This window comes from Festucalex cinctus, chromosome 10, assembly GCF_051991245.1.
Source record: "Festucalex cinctus isolate MCC-2025b chromosome 10, RoL_Fcin_1.0, whole genome shotgun sequence".
In the NCBI taxonomy this organism is placed as follows: Eukaryota; Metazoa; Chordata; class Actinopteri; order Syngnathiformes; family Syngnathidae; genus Festucalex; species Festucalex cinctus.
In genome coordinates this window covers 21,238,933-21,259,423 of record NC_135420.1, presented here as the reverse complement: position 1 = coordinate 21,259,423, position 20,491 = coordinate 21,238,933, and the positions used below count along the sequence as shown (strand labels likewise).

At 40.6% G+C, this 20,491-nt stretch overlaps 3 protein-coding genes and 1 long non-coding RNA gene across 4 annotated transcripts in view; all 4 read right to left on the bottom strand.

The window, feature by feature from the left end:
- Positions 1-171: 171 nt before the first annotated feature.
- Positions 172-2,029, bottom strand: foxd2 (forkhead box D2). The gene has a single exon (XM_077534370.1). The coding sequence runs from the start codon at positions 1,682-1,684 to the stop codon at positions 635-637; it is 1,050 nt and encodes a 349-aa protein (XP_077390496.1). The 5' UTR covers positions 1,685-2,029; the 3' UTR covers positions 172-634.
- Positions 2,030-4,534: 2,505 nt separating this feature from the next.
- foxe3 (forkhead box E3) lies at positions 4,535-6,141 on the bottom strand. The gene has a single exon (XM_077534596.1). It carries the CDS (start codon positions 6,065-6,067, stop codon positions 4,799-4,801), a length of 1,269 nt encoding a protein of 422 aa, XP_077390722.1. The 5' UTR covers positions 6,068-6,141; the 3' UTR covers positions 4,535-4,798.
- Positions 6,142-7,205: 1,064 nt separating this feature from the next.
- On the bottom strand, positions 7,206-16,268 carry LOC144027178 (uncharacterized). Its single transcript, XR_013285393.1, has 3 exons — positions 15,957-16,268; positions 15,232-15,410; positions 7,206-10,232 (listed from the first exon to the last, which is right to left on the bottom strand). It is a non-coding gene; the product is annotated as an uncharacterized LOC144027178 (long non-coding RNA).
- A 964-nt stretch (positions 16,269-17,232) lies between these two features.
- cpamd8 (C3 and PZP like alpha-2-macroglobulin domain containing 8) overlaps positions 17,233-20,491 on the bottom strand; it is a 46,469-nt gene continuing 43,210 nt past the window's right edge. The window contains exons 42-44 of the mRNA XM_077534659.1: positions 19,565-19,639; positions 17,592-17,796; positions 17,233-17,506 (exon numbers count right to left, since the gene is read on the bottom strand). Coding sequence (XP_077390785.1) covers position 17,506; positions 17,592-17,796; positions 19,565-19,639 — 281 coding nt within the window. The 3' untranslated portion in view covers positions 17,233-17,505. The remainder of the gene's footprint in view (positions 17,507-17,591; positions 17,797-19,564; positions 19,640-20,491) is intronic.

The window sequence follows — 20,491 nt, the reverse complement described above, 5'->3', positions numbered from 1 at the left end:
CTGATATCCAGCGTTGTGTTTTTGACATATCTAAATTAAAAGTGTCTGAATGAAAAGCCCCTTCCTCAATTCCAATTCATCGAATTACATTTAACTGAATGAAAAGATGTACATTCTTTCTTTTAAAATCCACAAACATTTATTTTTTGTCATTACAACCCCAAAAAAATGATCTATGAACACTTGTTTTTTTTTCTATTGGCAACACATGACATAAAACTGTATGTGAAATACAACAATTAAGTTTGAATGGAGGTAATGTGTTTTTTTTTCTTTTCTTTCTTTTAACCAACAACAAAACATTTTTTTATCAACCTTGGACAGGAGATTTGGGGGTGATTTTTAAGTTAAAAACCTGAGTTGTCTGTCTTTTTTTGTGTCTATTAAAAACACAAAATGTCATGTCAAATGGCACTCATTTAATTTAATGGTGTTATTTTGCTTACGACACAAAATGGAGGCCTCGTTAAGGCCTGTTTAAATGAATCATAATGCACCTATTTACAAAGCATAAATAAACCCTTTTTTTTTTTTACCAATTAATTTTCAGCCTACCTTCACTTAGGACGACACCACATTTTGGCTTTTTATTAATAAAAAAATAGTTCAGTTCAAGGCAGTTTTTTTTTCTCCTTCAGAAGGGGCAAGTGTTCAAGTTTTTGCTGGCAAAAGTCTGCCCGTGCGGCCCAGGTTGTAACAAGTCCAAGTGGTTGGAAGCGGAGGCCAAAGCCGGGCTGAGCATAGCCAGGATGTGCGCCTGCCCCCCCGGCTGCGCGCCGTACGACGACCCGGTGGAGTTGGCGGCGCCGATGATGTTGTCGATGGAGAAGGAGGGCCGATTCGGGGCGCTCGAGTCCGTCTTGAGGGGCGCCAGGGACGGGTAGAAGGGCTTCCTCAGGTCGGGTAAGGGAGGGGGCGCGGCGGCCGGGAAGATGGGCGAGGGCAAGGTGCACGGCACGTTGGGGAAAGGGAAGGACCCCCCCGCGTGAGGGTGAGGGTGGTAGGGGCCGTGCGCCGCGTGGAAGTTCTGCAGCTGAAGTCCGTAGCTGTATCCGTACGGGTTGTATCCGAAGCCGGGGAGGAAGCCTCCGGCGTCCCGCAGGATCTCGTTGCCCTGGTTCCTCTTGAAGCGCTTCCTCCTGCGCAGGAAGCTCCCGTTGTCGAACATGTCGGCCGAGTCCGGGTCCAGCGTCCAGTAGTTGCCCTTGCCGGGGTTGCCGGGCTCGCGCGGGATTTTCACGAAGCAGTCGTTGAGGGACAGGTTGTGCCGGATGGAGTTCTGCCAGGCGGGGAACTTCTCGCGGTAGTAGGGGAACCTGCTGCTGATGAACTCGCAGATCTCGCTGAGGGTCAGCCTCTTTTTGGGGCTCTGCAGGATGGCCATGGTGATGAGGGCGATGTACGAGTACGGGGGCTTGACCTGCAGGGCGCTTTTCCGCGCTTTGTCGCCCGCCAGGAGCGCCCCGGGCTCCGAGCCGAGCCCCATCCGCTCGGCCGGGCAGTCGGAGCCGCTCAAGCCCGGCGACGACGGCCCTTCCTCGGCGTTCTGCGAGTAATTATCGTCCGAGTCCAGGTTGAAGTCGTACTTCCCGTCCTTGCCGACGGACATGTCCCCCCCGACCACGTCGATGTCCACATCATCGGACAATGCAGAGCTGTCGGACATATCCGTCCCTAAAGTCATCCTTCTCGTCCACCCTCCTCCCGAGATGGTCTCCAGCGACCCTCTAGAACCGCGCCAGAAGTTCGCTGCGAGCAGCCAGCGCGCGCATGGCTCGAGAATGGAAACGCGAAGGGATTAAAAACAAGTTTGACCTGCAGCCTTTGGCGTCTCCCGGAGCTGTGGGCGCAAGAGTGTCATCCAGCAGGAAACTTCTGCTCCCCTCTCGCTCTCTCTCTCTCTCTTTCTTTCTTTCCAGGCGTACGAGTCAATCACAGATCATCGATCCTGCACGATTGTCCTCCTTTCAGCACTTCACGTCACTTTTAAAAGTTACGCATGTTGAATATTACACATTTCAAGAAGGCTTTGAGCCAACCAAAGAGCCACACACTAACCTCCTCTGCTTCCTTTATGTATTTATAGGTGCACCCTGGTCACGTGATCTGTGACGGCCAAATTTACGTATATCATAACTCACATTGAGATTTTTTTTATCTTTAATTAAAAATGCGCGACCAGGAACGAAGAACCTGAAATTGAGTGATTTCGTTTCTGATCAGCCCAAATGCGTTTTCAACATTTTTGTTTCATTTTTCCATGATCTTAAAATGTAAATAAAGCGAATAGTAAGACGTTAAATAAACGCTGACTGAGTTGCTAACAAGCATTTTATTTTATTTCAATGTAAATTTTGCAATTATTTTTAGTATTTGGTATAGTAATTTATTGGTTCTCTCGAAGTACAATTATCTCAATCTGCCCAATGTTTAATAATAATAATAATAATAATAATAATAACAAGAATAATAATCATAATAAATTATTATTAATCATAATAATCATAATTATAATATCATCAATAACAAAAGCATCTTAAGCGTTTTTGACAACTGTATCTTGAAAACAATATACTGACAACATATTTGAGACATTTTTCCTTTTATATTTTACATGTAATTCTTGTGTTTTTATTTATTACTCTTTTTTTTTTTTTTTTATCAGTATGATTTTATTAAGTCATGCTGCTTATGCCAGGCCGAGCATTGACCTGGATATTGCTTTTGTTACAATATTCGCTTATTTATTTATTTATTTATTTATTTATTTTTTAATTGTAGTGCTGAAGTAACCATAAAGGACCTGCAGACGGCAATTTGTTTATTTATTTATTTATTTTTGGGGAGGGGGTGGAGCGCTGCACATCATATATATTTATACTCAACTACTGTATAATCAACATTGGTGACGTATTATCATATTTCACACGGAACCAAGATAAAATATTTAATTTATAACATAACAACCGATGGACAGTTCATGGCTTCTGATTGTGCGGATGAACAAACACAAATAAATGCGGAGTTTAAAAAAAAAAAAAAAAAAAAAATGAAGCCTTGCACAGCGTAAACGTGTCAAAGAGTAATTGCCAGACGCCATCTAGCGGCCAGTTTTCATGGTTTTAAAAACAATCCGAGAAAAATACATCTGATGCAGTGTGGGGGGAGGGGGGGGGGGGGGAGATAATTATTTGATTGCTTTGGTCACTCATAAAGAAAAGGTCAAGTCAGACTCCAAAACAAAATACCATTCAAAATGCATATGAAAGTTATATGGGCTTCAAATATGGATTTACCTCAATAAAATGCACAACTGTGTATAAATTCCATAGTCTATTTTTTTTAAAACTTATTTTAGACTAATTCTTATGTCACAATAATTAACCATAAAATCCGACAACTTAATTTCTGTTTTTGAGCAAATGTATTAATTTGGTAATAAATAATTGTCCCCACACAGTGTAGATGTAATGCAATGAAGTCACGTAAATCATCTTAAATCATTGTTAATCATATTTTATCTTCTTTTATACTGATGTAATCTGTTTGTATTTACGTTGCCCTTTATGCTTTAATTCCAAGTACTGCACAGTTTGTCTTTGTTTTTTGTGAAGCTTATAATAAATTGTAAATACATGTTTTGTTTTGTTTAACTATGAGTATGTGCTTTAATATGTCAGTTTTATATGTACATTCCACACAGGGCCGTTCACATTTGTCCATTGTCGTTTACTTTTAACCGGGATTTGTGAGGTTAGGGCGCCCTCTGCTGCTCGAAGGCAACATCCAAAAAAAGCGTTGATACTCTTTGGCACTGTGCTGCCTCTCATAGGTCAGTGTTGGTACTGCGCCACATTTTGACGTGTGTTGGTTATCTGGAAGGCGCCACACAGACACCAGACAGACTCTGCAAAAGGGCAGGCAAGGAAAGCCAGGCAGTTTCTTCGAAGGCCCTGAGCAGAAAAGGTCTCCGGGAAAAGGCTGACATTTTTTTTTTTTTTTTTTAATCAAATGTTAAAATTGATTCTTCTGCTGTTTGTTTTGAGGTTTGTATTTGGAGAAAAAATATATAAGAATCAGTTTGTGGTGATGTAAAGTTAATAAGTTGCCATAACCACTTGTTTCCCTTTTTATCAACACACCCCTCCTCGAGCAAATTTCTCCTAACCAGATTTTTAAATTATTTATTATTTTCTTGCCGATTGCGATAATTACACTGACTTTATGATTACTTGTAAAATCTTCTGTTTGTGAAACTCATCCACACACTGCTACACAAGTCAACTCAAATTCCAGTATAATAAGTTGACATTTATTTCAGACATTTTTAAAGTTTGAGAGATTCTACGTTTTAAACTTATGCATGTGACATGACATATTATATTTCAATTTTGTTTTGTATTTTATTATAATGCATCTAATCTGAACCTCAAGAAGAAATTTAACTCGCACTCATATTGCAGATCTTAAGAATCAACTCGATATAACAATTTGTGTGACCATAAAATGAAACTGTCAAAGGTGCAGAGCCCATTTAGTTAAAAAAAATGCATTTATTTCAGATTACTGCACAGATAACGCGTTTTAAAAATAGAAACATCACAAAACGTAATGAAAACACAATTTTAAAGTTTGTAAAACACTTAAATTTCCGAGAAGACTTCATGGAATGTGTAAAAATATGAATGGCTTGGAAAAAAAAGTTCTATCACAAGGCTTGATCCTTTACATATCAAAACTATTTATGCTAAAATATTAACGACAATATTTGATGAATCTTTATCAAATGTCCGAGCCTTCACATGTATCGTTCCAACCCCGATGCAAAGTTGGCCTGTCTCACGTAAGAATTGTTGTAAGTGTTCATGGGGCCCGAGAGGCCCAACAGCTGCTCCGTGTGCTCCACGCAGGAGCCCGAGCGCAGAGCCGGCAGAGAGAGCCTGTTGCCCGGGCAGTACACCTGAGAGCTCCCGGGGGAGAAACCAGACTGGGCCATGCCGCTCAGGTTGGGAGGCGAGGCCGGGGACGAGTACGGGTACGCCGGGGTGAGGTTGGACGACATATTGGAGGAGATGTTCCCGCTGTTTCTGCTCAGCATGTTGGCCGACTGGTTGACCGCTTGCGCCTGGAAACAGGCCGAAGGGTCCCCCGCGGTGACCGAGCAGCTGGAGGTCATGGCGGCCAGGTCGCCCCCGCCGAGCCCCTGCAGAGCTTGCGGGTTGAGTTCCCCGACCGCCTGCGGGCTGATCAAGTTGTCGATGCTGAACATGCGCGGCTGCGCTTGGCACACGCCGGCAGACGTCTGGTAGTGCAGCATGGCCGGGTGCTGGGAGGAGGCCGCGTACCCGGACCCGATCCCCGCGTACAAGGCGTTCGGATAGGAAGGCCTTCCCATCGGGGTGGGCGTGAAGGCGCTGGAGCTCTGGATGTAGCCCGGGTAGGTGCTCACGTCTGTGCGCTTGAAGCGCTTCCGCCTCCTCAGGAAGCTCCCGTTGTCGAACATGTCCTCGGCGGCGGGGTCCAAGGTCCAGTAGTTGCCCTTACCGGGTCTTCCGGGCTCGCGCGGGATCTTGACGAAGCAGTCGTTGAGGGTCAAGTTGTGGCGGATGGAGTTCTGCCACTTCTTGGAGTTCTCCCTGTAGAACGGGAAGCGCTCCATGATGAACTTGTAGATGCCCCCCAGGGTGAGCTTCCTCTCGGGGGAGTTGGCGATGGCCATGGCGATGAGAGCGATGTAGCTGTAGGGCGGCTTGCCCCGCTGCACCGGCCTCTTCCTGCGGCGGCTGCCGGTGCACGGCAGGTGCAGCTCCTGGTCCGTCTGGCCCTGCAGCGCGACCCCGTCGTCGTCGGCGTCGGCGTCGGCGTCGGGGCTGGTCCCCCGCGGCTCAGACTTGATCAGGACGCCGTCCTTGGAGCGCGCTTGCAGCATTAAGGGGGGCAGCGGCGAGTCCAGGCTGACGTTGGGGGACAGCACCTGCACGGGGCTGCAGACCTCCGCGGGTGAGTGTTGCGTCTCTGCGGTCATGTTGCACATGCCAGAGTAGTACGAGTAGTTTGCCAGATTCATAGAAGACAACGAAGTAGGCTCAACGGTGGATAGTCGAATATGTTTTCGGGGAATAGCCGGTGTTGGGTCCTCCTGCCTTGGGTGTCATTCCAGGTGAGATGCAGAGGCGCTGACAGTTTTATAAGGGTGGGGGGGAGCAATGACGCAACTAGGTCCCTAGTGACGACGCTACAGCTGCAACAAAACTTTTTTTGGTGTTCTACAGGACTGTCTCAGAAAATTAGAACATTGTGATAAAGTCCATTACTTTCTGTAATGCAATTAAATAAGCAAAAATGCATTCTGGATTCATTACAAATCAATTGAAATATTGCAAGCCTTTTATTGTTTTAATATTGCTGATTATGGCTTACAGCGAAAACTCAAATATTCCATCTCAAAATATTAGAATATTTCCTCAGACTAAGTTAAAAAAATAAATAAAAAATAATTAATTGAGCCATCTTTTTTTGGTTAATTGGATACACCAAAAAGTGGAATCATTCCCTTTTTTTTTTTTTTACCTTTGGGTTATTCAAAGAGTGTGTAAGTAGGCCCTATTAATGAGGTACTGAAGAAATATTAATCTGTCAATATTGTGGTTGTGTACAACTGCACTGTATCACACTGAATGCTATTCCATTTTGTTTTTGTTTGAGTTGTTGATACACGCATCTTCTATATTGGATGGGAATGAGATTGTGCAGGGTCGACCTAATGTGGCCATTAAGTGTAAATAAACCAACAAGTTTAATAAACTGACAAATACATGTTGTTAGCCTTTAGTATTATTGTTTAACTTACTGTCACGATTTGAATATAAAATGAAAATGTATTTTTTCTTTTTTTTGTCTAGGTTCCTTTCTACTCACTGATGTTAATCGTAATCCAGAAATGTTGAATCAAGTTGTTTAGACTATTCATCTTTGTTGAATAATTGTTTTATGGGAAAAAAACAAAAAAAACAAAAACAACAACAACAACAACAACAGGCCATTATTCTATTTGGCTAATAAATATAAAACTATTCCATATGAGTCTATCAGCTGAACTGTAAATGTGTTGCAACTTCGAATAACTTCATATAGAATAAGTTATGCACAGACGTAAAAATACCAGATTTTGAGATAGAATCTTTATTTGGCAAATGTGTTGTTAAACTGGTAATTGTACAAGAAAGTGCAAAATGCTCTAAGATGTGTTCAGGGATATTGAAATTATGATAGCATGCTGCTTTCATTTAAAAAAAACAACAACAACATTTTGCCAACAGTTTCCTGTCAATGAAATCTCTCTCAATACATGCATGGCCAATAGTTTATTAGAATGCTCCGACTTATGTTGAACTATAAGTAAAGATTTTGCCTTCAAAAGGAAAATATTCCAAATTTATGTAACTGTTAAAATGTTATTAAATAAATATTTTCCTTTCTCATAACCTTACAGTCAAGATCCCTACAAATATAAAGTCAATTCAACTGAAATTTTGAACGTTTGAACCATTTCAACCTTATCATGCATATTGCATAAAAGAGGCGACCTAATGAATGTTTACATTTGCAGAACTCTTCTTTCGCCTTTCCTCCATTTTCCTCCTGTCTCAGCTTCAATTAAACAAATGAGTTTATAATGTGAAGGAGAAAGCACAATATCTGTCTGTGGAAAGTGATGGAATGGGAGTCTAAAGCGAAGTAGCGCTTCTACTTCAGAGTTCTTGCCGCCGTGCTTTTCTCCCAGCATGGCGGCTGTATACTCAGAGCAGAAACAACACTCGCAGAGCTGCACCGTGCTACTGCAAACCCGACGGACAATACGGCAATTGAAAAATAATAACACACCACTCAAAACAAGCAGTTGAGCTATCAAAGCTTTTGGTGAAGAAAAGTAAATATCCCTCCATTTCATTTTCATTTTCCGAAAGCGATCGTCAAACAGTGTCCTGGTCGGAGACAAGACGTGTTGTCTTTCGGATTTTCGAGTGAAAACACGGTTCTACACACAACTGATGTGCAAGACAACAGCCTTTAAATGTGGCAGCGCAACAACACTTGTAATTGATTACTTAAGCAGATACGGGGATGAAGATAATTACAGGGGTCAGAAAACCATGCAGGGCTGTTTGAAATTTATGTAAATGTTTCACTTATGAGGGAGAACAACAACAGCAACAATTAAAAACCTTTAAATAATTATTTTGGTTAGTTTTAAAGAAATATTTAGCATTCTGACATAAACAAACCTAAATGGAATGGTGTCCATTCTCAGAAAGTAGCCATCATTGAGTCAAGATCATTTCTTTAAGTTTATTCATCAACGGTAACAAGCGACAGCAAATTATGATACGTTTAATTTTTTTACTATTCGACTCTACCAACACAAATAATTCTGAAACTGCTCCCATTAAGTGCAATTAGTGAAATATGAGTCCGTCAGAAGTCACTGAGGTGGCTATCGTTAGCCCGCTAGCTGTTGAGCTAGCTAGATAACTAGCTACATGTGACTCAAGGATAACAATTGTGTATTTTTTTCATTTTTGCCATCTTTACTTGAATCTAGAAATTTTACCACTGCTCTTTCAACATTAAAGTATATTTCTACTATAGCTGGTGTCGTGTTTGCTTGAGAAGTATTGAATGTTCAGCTACAGACAGCACAAATGACTTAGCATGGGTTATTTTTTACCGTCTTTCGCCCTAATCACCGTCATTCAGCAAATCTTATAATCAAAATCATCATCCTTCCACATGTGGCAGCATATTTACAAACCGATCAGTATTATAGTTTTGGAATTTTCATTTTACTTTTGTTTCGTTTTGTTTTTTTAAATTTAGTTAGTTTAATTAGTTTTCACGGTGGTCGTTTTAAATTAGTTTTAAAAGATGCTGAATTTTAGTTTAGTTTCACTTAGTTTCAGTACGTTTTCGTTTTTTTTTTAAATGTATTACTTGTGTACAATATTTAATAAGCACTATGATAAAATGAAAAAAAGCAACACATTTCTTACAAAGAGTTGCATTTCGTCTGCGTTAAATGATAAAGCAGGCGAGCAGGACATTTTTGCTATAATTATAGTTTTAGTTTTGTAAACATAAAATGTAGTTTCAGTTAGTTTTCGTTTTCTAAAAAGTATTTTCGTTTTTATTTCCTTAACAGTTTCGAAATAGTTTTTTGAATTTTATTTTTCGTTAGTTTTTGTTAACTAAAATAACCTTGAAACCAGTAAATCCTAAAGTAGTTTCTTGTTTGTTATTGTTTTTGGCCATTTCTTGCCATTTGAAGCAACCCGCTCTGTCTCTTAGAACCGTGTTTGTTATTTTTAATCATTGATTGGCAACGCTAATTAGCTAGCTAATCTATGGTCAAAGATGACCATCCAAGCTGACCAACAGTGGTTTATTTTTCACCGTAAGAGACCAAAAACCTGCCAAAAAAATAAAAATAAAAATCCTTTAGTGTAACTCACGCAGATGACAACTCATGTCCACCAAATTAATGGGTTCAAACACCTGTGGACTGAAGTGCTATACAAAAAAAAAAAAAAAAAAAGTGCTGCTGTCCTGTAGCACTCATGGAATGACGTTTTGTACAAATAAATTGTTTGGTGTGAACTAATTGTTGTGTAATGGTCAGTCGAGAGACAAAGCAGAGGTGCAATGGAGGTATAGCGAGGCTCCGGAGTGGCTGCTTTGGGAGGGGGGATTAGCAAGAGGCTTCGGGCCCCGAGGCAGAGGGCCCGTTTCCTGGTCTGAGCCCCTGTTTGTCCTGGCTGACCTGGCAGCTCTGGGGGCAGATCCTGCTTGGATACGCTCTTGCTCCCACGCCTGTCTGAAGCTGTTAGCCACTGGCTGTGAGTAGCTAGCTGGGCTTAGTATTGTCTGACTGAGCAGCGGTCCAGCCGGGGAGGGGGTCCAGTCACATCTTACTTTGTGTTGGTGGACTGTGATGACGGGAAGCGGGCACCTATAGTGGCGCAATGGCGATGATTCATGGCTTTGAAATCATATGGGAGCATATAGTACGGATGCACAAAATTTCACTTTTGTCTGACTTTGAATCTCTGAATCTTCACTCCATTTGTCGCCATCCATAAACATCCCATAACATGATGTGGTATACTTTGAATGATGAGCTTTTCCTCCTCTTATTTCTATTCTGATACAAGTTGATTTGCAGTACCCGCCCCACACTGTAAAAAAAAACAAATAAGTATTTACTTGAAAAAACCTAGTGAAGTTTTTTCACTCAAAAATTCGAAGTACATTTTACAAGGAGAGTTTTAGGTACATTTTACCCGTTTATTAAAAAAATTAATAAAATAAAATAAAAATACTCAAGGGTTGAGGAACTAACACAGGACCTTCAGGTTAGGAGACAGCCACTCTACCACCTGAGCCATGCCGCTCCTGCAGTGTCAGATGGAATCCTTGTACCTCCAAGAGACCAGCTTTTTGTCTTATTTTGGACACACCAGCAATACAGTACAGTGGCATAACATAAGAGTGGCATAACTCAGGTGGTAGAGTGGCTGTTTCCCAAGCTGAAGATCATGAGTTCGTTCCTCAATTCTTGAGAGTAGGGATGTAACGATAACCAAACATCACAATACGATATCACGATTTGAAGCTCACAATACGATAATTATCACGATATTGTTCGGTAGTTGGTGATATAAAACAAAGGTCACAATATTGTAAAAACATTAGCTCATACTTAAAAAAAAAAAAAAAAAAAAAAAAGGCACAATATTGTGCTTTTGTACATATCAGCAATGCATATAAAAAAAAAACCTACAATTTCTAATAACACATTGTCACATAGTATTGAGGCACTTGCTAATTGCTAACAAATTAAGGTCCTCCACATATTGACTCGGTTTACAAGCATATTACGTTACACTTCATCCGACCATTAGCGTGAATTTTAAATATAGAAGGGCCAAAACATGCCTAGTGAAAATTTAACTGCACTTAAAAAAAAAATAAAAAATAAAAAATAAAAAAAAAACATGCATTCTTGAGAGAACTTTAAAAAAAAAATGGAAAAATGTACTCAAAACTGTCTATTATTACTAATATTACGTGTAGCGAACAAATTAGCGTGTGGTTGTGGTGTAGCGAAGTAGAGGATGAAAGCGGGGTGAACAAAAAGTTGCTGAGCTAACACTTGGAAGCCAGTCATTCGCAAAAGTGGCTCCAGGGGCCGACAACAGGCGAGGAGGGGGCTGTACATGCGGAAAAAAAAGGCTGAATGAGAGACGGGGGAGCGAGTGACATGGGGAGAAACGCAACCTTTTTCTTGCTCAAGCCCATCAAGTACGGGCCAGGGCTCCTGAAAACGCGGGGATTACCAGGGGAGCGGGGGGCCGAGCTGGCCTGCACACGGTTCTCACACATACGCAGTCATGCTTGCTTGTATGATGTACGTCTGTGATGTGCAAACTTTCACACAGCGGATCGGGAACCAGCACGAGCGCCTCAGAATTGTCGAAAAACGTGTAAAAATTTGACGTTTTCTGGTCATGTGACACATTAGCTTGGCATCTTGTTGCTAGGCAGATTTCATTGACCTCCATCACGTAGTTTAACTGCCGCCCGACATTACAGTATTATAGTCATCGATGCACTTTTCAGCCGATTAAATAAAAGTGTTTATCAACTAAATTATCTTCCACCTGCATTTACCATAGATTAGGACATCTAATATGTAGAAATCATTTTTAACTTTTGCTACTGGTCAATAAATCCCAGCATAATTTGGTTCCTGAATATATTACGGAAATTGTAATAAGAATATAAACTCAGTAAGATTCTGAAATCAGCAGCCTCGGGTCAATTGATGGAGGCCAGAGTTCAAAGCAAACATGGTGCATCAGCATTCAGCTGTTGTGCTGCACACAATTAGAATACGCTGCCAACAGAACTGAAGTTATAGGCACAGGTCTTTTTGGAGTATTTCTACTTGTATAATCAAGTTTTCCAAAATCAGGTTCTGACACTGTATGTAATATTCAGCCATGTATAGTAGGTGGATATGTATTAACAATTTCATGCCTATCCAAAGGATTTTCTGGCCTTGGTGGAGGACTTTGGTCTACCAATTGCGTTCACACCATCACACAGGTACATCATCGCTCATCCTCTACTGACACGATTGACGTTAACTTGTAGTTTCTGCTTGGACAAACACTTCCAGGTGAACTCCCCTATGACCCCTCCAGGCTGCAGGATCGTCCGAGCGAGGTGACGTCCGAGCGAGGTGACGTCCGACTGGGATAAGCCGGCCAATTACAATATTAGGAAATGAGTGCCACGTGCGTCAGCTGGAAAAGAAGGCTGCGGGCCATCGGACCGAGGTTGTTCTTTTTGGGGGCCACTTATCTCCTGATGAAGTACTGAATGTTCATTTGATTTGGACTGCAGTCTGTGTAAAAATGTTTCAAGTTTTTGGTAAAAAAAAAAAAAATCTATTCTGCAATAACCACAATTAAAAAAAAATAATTTAGTAAAACACATTCAATAAAATAAACAATGAGAAAAAATAAAAGGAATAAGATACAATATACGTACCATGAAACACAAATACTATTGGATGGAACACAATAAAATGTAATAAAAGTGTTTAATAAAACACTATGAAATTAAAGATCAATAAATGAAAACAATACAATTAAATAAAATAACCCAGTACAACACTTAAAAAAATGTTATCAAATAAAACCTAATAAAATACAAATATGGCTCTCCCACATTAAATGAAAAAACAAAAACATACAAATGGAATCGGAATATGGGTAAATGCATGGACACGACAGCATGCATGTCCTTCTGAAAAACGACGAGGTACACGTGATGGGTTGACGCTGGCGGCGAAAAGACCGCCGCTTGGTTTTTCCCCGCACAAGGCAGGCATTCCTGGAAGTCTATGTGCACCAGACGAGCAGACTGGGCAGTGATGAGTAACGGCTTTACCGCAATGGGAGGAGGGGCCGGGCATGGGTGTGGACTGTGAAATCGAAATATAACCTCAGCTCACTTTATTAGGCACAATTTGATAAGATCAAATGGTTTGGCTTGTTTAGGGGTCCTTTGGAAGATTTTGCACACTAAAAAATGTTGGGTTGTTTTTTGTTTTTGCTAACCCAGGTTGGGTTAACCATTTTGGGTTTGCGCGATCTGAAGAGATAACCTGATAGCCAATTTCTTGGTAGTTTCAACTCATCAATATGGGTAACTAATAACCCTTATTGGATCAAAAATCTTGATCCAAATGCATCCATTGCCGTGTGTATAAATAACCCAACATCCATTGGCTCCGCCCCTTTTGGATCTAGCGCTGGGTTAGCTATCACGCCCAATTTGGTTTACTTTTGACCCAGTAGTGTTAAGAATATGGACCAAATAAAAATTGAGAACTCCTGGCTTCATTGGCGTCAGTTTCAGAGCGAAGTGAGGGGATTTGGGGGGGAGAAAAAACAAAAAACAAAAAAACAGACAACGACCTTCTTTCAGTGCACTCATGTCTTCTTATTCTGCTTAATGATGGAAATAATCAAAAAGCATCAGTCTACATCATAGAATGTTGAATGTTAGCCCTCTTCAAGTGTGCAGCAGAAATGGGCCGTGCGCGGTGGCATTGCCTGGTGCTGAGAGATGACTCGGCCTTTACACAAATGGTCAACCTTTACCATTGAAAGTCATTAAGTTGTGAAAGGTCAGCGACTCTGCTAACAAGTGCGATGATGAGTCATCATACGTGTCGTCATCGCGTTATATAGTATAAAGTGTTCCCCCAAAATTATGGCAACCACTGAAATATAGCAGATTTATTTTTAATGGGTTTTTGCAGTATACTAACTTACTGTAATGCCCTTGCTTGAATGAGAAAAACGTTTTTTTGTTTTTGTTTTTTTTTTTGTGTTTTTTTTAAATGCAAACGTATTCCCAGCAACATACAGGGTTCACTATTCTTACTACCCTAACACATAACTGGATATGTTCCCAATAAAAGTCTTACATGGGTCTAATCCTACACTCATTTTTGTTTTTTTTGTTAATGTCAGTGGAAGAAGTGCTCCACCCCTCCCATCACACACCCACCACCTCGCCATTGTCTCCCGTGTTGTCCTAGAGCAGCTCAGACAGGCGGAGATCAGCACCCGGTTTGTTCCTTAAGACTTGTGCACACACAAATTGATATCAAAACAAGGCCTAAGAAGTGGCTAAGGAGATACCCACACGTGTGGTGTGAGGAATTAAATCCACGAGAGTAACTCACTGAAAACAATACGATGAACAAAGGCCATTACAGCCATCTAGTGGCAAATGTGAGTGCTATTATGATATGTAGGGTACTGTAATCATATGCAAACTAGTGAGCCAAAAAGTAGACGTTTTAAATTAACTTGTTTAAGGAGGGAAGGAGTGGTGGACTGAAAGGATTCAATGATGGTACTTTGTATCAGAATAAAAAAAAGAAGAGCTAAATTTGTGTTTTTAGTAAACACATCACTTTTTACAGTGGTTTGCCAGGGTGGGGTCCTAAGGAATAGGCGTCCTTACGTGCGGTGCCCGTTTTAGTGTACACAGACTTAAATAAATAAATAAATAAAACTACTCAGCATTTTATCACAAAAAGTCGGAAAGTAGATTAAATAAACTAATATCCTATGCCTGTTGACATGCTGTTCCTTAAAATGTTGAGTAGCTATAGTCACAATAATTAATGAGTGCGAATCCACAATCCACATAAACATTTGCTTTTCCTTGAGCAGAGCTAAATGTAAACAAAATTTAAATGCTGTATGCATAATAGGAAAATCCCATTATTTCAACTTCTCCTGTTTAAAAAATGAATTTCATGTGCATGTCACATACTTTTCATTTTAGTCACGTGTTATTGTTTACACTTGAGTGAAACGCCCTACGTTGCCACAAGATGTCGCCAAAGCTCTACGATTGAGTTCAGAAGCGTGCATGTACTGTCACACATACTTGAGCGCACAAAAAAAAAAAAAAAAGAAAAAAAAGAAAAGAAAAGAAAAAAACGCACACGCACAACACAAGTGGGAGCGAGTCCCGGCCAGCCTTTGCAGACTGAATTACACAGCCGCGCATTCTGCCAGGTGTGAAGAAGAATAAATAATGATTGACATAAGCACTTCGTCATCTCAGCTCGACGGAGATCACCTCATCACGGGAATGAAGGCGGACGTGTCAGCCCGATTGAAGGTCACCTCGAGTGCGGCACACCTGGAGAAGCGGCAGCCGACGCCTGCCTGCCTGCCGGGAGCAGGCCCCATTTGCACATCGATCTTGTTGTCAAAGTGCTCACTCACGCAGCTGGAAATCCATCTGGCAACCCTTTACTGAAAGACACGTTCAAGTTAGTTTCACCTCATTTCATGGTGCACGCATTGTAACATTTAAAAGGAGCTCCTAAACATAACATTTTAATTGGGATTTGATGTGTTTAACATTACAAAAAAATACAATAAAATACTCAAGCAAACACACACACAAACATCTCCCAGAAGGAGAAGCGAAGCAACGTACGCGTCCCAAAATGGCCTTTAGCCCAACCATTTTGGTAGCATAGAAAAATGCTTCTGGCACTATGCAAACGGCAACCGCCACACTAACAATGATTGACAGCTGTTGTGGACGGGTTAATAGATACTACACAGTTTAATTTAATAATTGACCAACACCATCAACAAGAAGACCTTTTACAGTTTAAATGACGGAGTCCGCAGACGATTTAGCAGCTGCTAAGTTGCTAACGTACTTAAATAACACTGCAACACTTGCTAACTGCTAACTTCAATGGCATTTTGAGCACACATAAAAGGGAAATAAATCCGGATTGTACAAACATGTAAAGCCTTTGTATTATCAGATTTGAAAACACTCACTGGCAACAGCTAGGTAATCCCACTTAGAAGTGTCGCCGAGGTATTAAAAAAAAAAAAAAAAGAAGAAAAAAAAAGCTCCTGACACTTAATTGGCAATCCAACATGTCCACCTCGCGCATGTATATCATGTCCTTTCATCAAAGTGACTGTCAACGCTCTTGGGACGGATAGCTAGCTTTAGCCTTCTTCGCTACTTTTCCTGCCGTGTTCAGAGAATGTCACGTGACGTGAGGTGTTCAGAATGAATCAATCACGTTCAAGTTCATGTTAAATGAATCAGCAAACACCTGCCACCATTTTGTTTTTGTTTTTTTCCTGGCTTTTATAGTGCACGCCTGGAAATTCTCTGAAGACCATTACACAATAAACTAGTTTAATTAGGCGTTTAAATTCACAAAAATAAATATTAAAAAAAAAATGTTTCATGTATTTCATCATTATTATTGACCCACTAAGTGGGGAAAAATGTTAAGATTTTTTATAGTATTTGACATTGACGTTAAATCTGTACGAGGGGAAATGACATGACATTAAATTGTTTTTTGAACTTTTTTTTATTTAAAAATCTCAGTATTTGATATGTAATACAGGTTACGTGTCATCCAATTTGGAACATTTACAGCAAATGGAGAAAAAAAACCTTAATTCTTCTCAATTTATTTCTTTGATTGCTTCATGAATCAAAATGTAACATGAACAAAATAGCTTATGAACTGTACAATCAAATCTCCAAGTGGGTGGAAAGGAAGTGAAGTAATCTCTGAGTGTTCTGGTGCTAGTCTGTCACAACAAACAAACGGTGTGCAGGTGTTCAAGTCCACCTGGGACTCATGGTGCGACCTTTGTCCTTATACCAAATCTGAATGTGTCTCTTAGTTTCGGCAAATCTGTGAATACAAGAAAAGAATTTGGCTTTGACAGTTAGCACCTCTGTGTGAGCCGACCGTTACTTGAAAATGGCAGATTCTGTGCTAGCTGAAAGATCATGAGCGAAGAAACTCAACTTGGGGCAGTATTATGTAAATAGACCTGTTTTTATGTCACAATCTAGCAACATACAGAACAGCTAAAAATAAATTCACTTGGTTGTGTAATGTAATTGTTTTTGTATACAAGTAATTCAAATTTCCACATGGCTCTGAATGATTAAAAAACAAACAAAAATACAGCTTAATTAAAGTGATTGGACCGTCACGACGTATATGGGCGGGCAATGGAAAAAAAAAAAAAAGTAACACATGACCTCTAGCTCCAAATAAATACCACAAATATAACAATAGCTTAAAGTTGGATGTAATTACAAAAAAAACAAACATAAATATTTGATTCTTATTTGCTGTTCTAGTGATTATAAAGGCACGGTGAGTAATAAAGACATTATGGTGATACAATTTGGAGAGCGAACACACACATACTGTATATACACACGCACACACACGCACACACAAACATGTTGCTTCCTTTAGGGCATCTCTCTTCACTTTTCATTCGCTCGCATATTCACAAATAATATACAAAGTAGACGCAGTTATGGCTTCGCTCCGGTATTTCTGTGGAGGACATGAAAACGGGACAGTGAGTGGGGGGAGGAGCTAAATTTAGTTTCAGGAAATGACGACAAATTTTCACTTGTACCATCGTTCGGGACTGTTCCTCGTGGCCGCTGTGGGGATTTGGGTGTCAGCGGGCAGGGGACCTTTCGGCGCCGCGTCCGGGTGGGCTCGGGGGACGTGGAAAGCGGGGTCCCGCGCCCCGGCATCGGCCAGGAAAGGCTCCGAGTCGGCGTCGTAATCGTAAGAGTAGTAGGTCACGTCGGCCATGGAACCCGGCTCCTCCTCACCTGCGCATATCACGCAAAAAACGGAAGTCAAATATCAGATATCAAGTGTCATTCCACTATTGTATTGTGATTTATATGGGAGATTGCGACAACATTCCTGTGCAGCGTGAAACTTTTGTGCTATGAAGACATTGAGAGAAACGACCTGGAGTCAACAAGTCGCTGCACGTAACACACAAATATTCACCTTATCATCCGCACACGTATCAGCAGTGTTTCACATCCAGTAAAAGTTTTTTCTTTTTTTTTTCCTCGCGTGCCAAAATTCACACAACAGCCCGCTAGGAATGTGCTGGAAGCTACATACAGCAGAGGCAAATGTAATAATCCAAGTTTGTCCATCATCAGTTTGTGGACATGACGCAAAGGCAAGGGAATGTATAACATGCATGCATACACAACCTGCATATCAGCTTTCTTCTTTTTAATGAGATCATCCAGAAGAGTTTCTTGTTGTCATTTTATATATATTGAAAATTCCCGTGTATAATAAGCCAAGTTAAATGCCTCCCTTTTTTTTTTCTACTCATTCTTGGTAAGCAGAGAACAGAAGGGACATGCAGGAGGAGTGTCGTCCTCTTGGGGCTTTTTGCTGTTCATATTAAAAAAATAAAATAAAATAAAATAGTCATCTACTCATGTTTCCCCAAACACAACAGAACTAGCACATGAGTATGTTCTAAAGATATCTCACCAGTGACCAGGCACAAACTTACCAGGAAGAGATTAAAACACAAGAAGAATGTTAACATTTATTAATTTATATTTAACGTGCAAGTTTATTGCGTGATTTTACAGCTGTAATATATTCTTCTTAAGTGTTTTAATTCATGATATTTAACTCATTTGCTCCCAAAAATGTATAAATGTTTTTCGTGTTGTCCCAAAGAACGTATTTATACGTTTTTTGTTTTTTTTTGTTTATGCTAGAGCATACAGAAGGCTTTGATGCAGCCTCTCAACTGCAAAGTACGGTTGCAGAAATGGTAGTTATTACACAAACGGCCAGCAGATGGCAGCACAGTATAAGATATCAACCAGGACCGTGTTGAAAAAAAAACCCAATTACTCACAATTCTAAATTAGATTTATGAACATTGATTAAACTTAGCTATATTCTAATGCTAATTGCTGCAAAATGGAAACTGATAGAAATGTACTTTTTTTTTCCTGATGAAAGAAGAGACTCTAATCTTTCTTTTGAAAGGTTCCATGTTTTTATAGCAATAGAACACAATCTGTGGGCCTTGCAAAATCAAAATCCAGTAAAACAGCCGGGAGCGAAAGGGATTGCTTCTGTGAATATGGCTGGGAGTGAATGAGTTAAAGAGGAAGTCATCCACACAAACATTATTGATAACTTCTATGCAGCCCCACTAGTCTAAATATGGCATTCTGGTTAATATTGCATTAGTGGAATATGAGTTAAGGAGCAAAATTCAAAAGTTTTTATCAATATCAGAAGGCAGCCATTTTGCCACTTGCTGTCGACTTAAGATGACATCACAGTTGCTCAGGGCTCAGGCAACGACCAATCACAGCTCAGCTTCAGAAAACTGGTGAGCTCTGATTGGTCTTTGCCTGAGCAACTATGATGTCATCTTCACTCGACAGCAAGCGGCAAAATGGCCGTCCCCTGAGATGGATAAAAATGGCTGGATTTTGCTGCTTAACTTATATTCCACAAATGTAATATTAATCGTCATGTTTAGACTAGTGAGGTCATATGAAATATTCTATTCTAAATATTTATTCCTGACGAAATTACCTGTGTGTATAGGCACTGAGGGTTGCTCAGTCTCCTGGCGCGCTATTGGCTGCTTGTCGTCTGCCTTGGTCTCCACTTGAAAGAAAAAAACAGACGTCACGCACATTTGGTTAAAAGCGCAGCTTTTCTTGCCGGCCGTCACCACAAGAGTTTCATTGTTGCATCATGTGCAGTAAATGCTAACCAGAAGCTTCTTATCCGCCCCGCCGAGCAACACGTTTTGGCAAAACAATGAGGGCCACTCAGTCCTCAATCCTTCAAATTGTTCCAAAAATAGCCTGGCCGAGAGGTGGGCGGCATGATCATAAGTGGATCCCCTCCTCAAAATGGGCTAATGACCTTTACCGCGCATGAGTGTACACAAACAAACACTCAAACAAAAAAGAAATGATTGTTTGATCAATGTTTGTGGCAGCTGAAAGTGTTTCTTCCTCTTCAAAGTCTTGTTTGCCGCGCTGGTGAAGGCTCCTTTTGTTGTTGGGCTGCGCGTCGGAAAAGGAATGTGACAAGGATTTCAAAGGCTAGGACAAAAGGAGTCTGTCATTTGTGCAAGGTCAGAATGGGGGGGGGGTAAACGTGTGTAAGCGTGAGTCGAGTTGTGATCTGAAAAAGACTGCACTCGGAAAAAAACAAAAACAAAAGAAAAACAAATCAACATCTGAACAGTGTACACACAGTCCAATGAGAATTGACCCACTTGAACACACACGCACAACAAACAGGCCGTGAGCTAGCACACATCTGACAAATAGTACACTTACTACATAAAAACCGGAGCTAGCTTCACTAGCTTAGCTTGAATACTGTTCACCCCCAGAATGAAGTTGTTTGGTTCGTTTTTATCAACATTTTCTATTCTTCTCATTTCTAGTTTCTGATCATAATTGTTCCTAATCATAATTGGCCGCAAGAGGGCCAGTATCAATA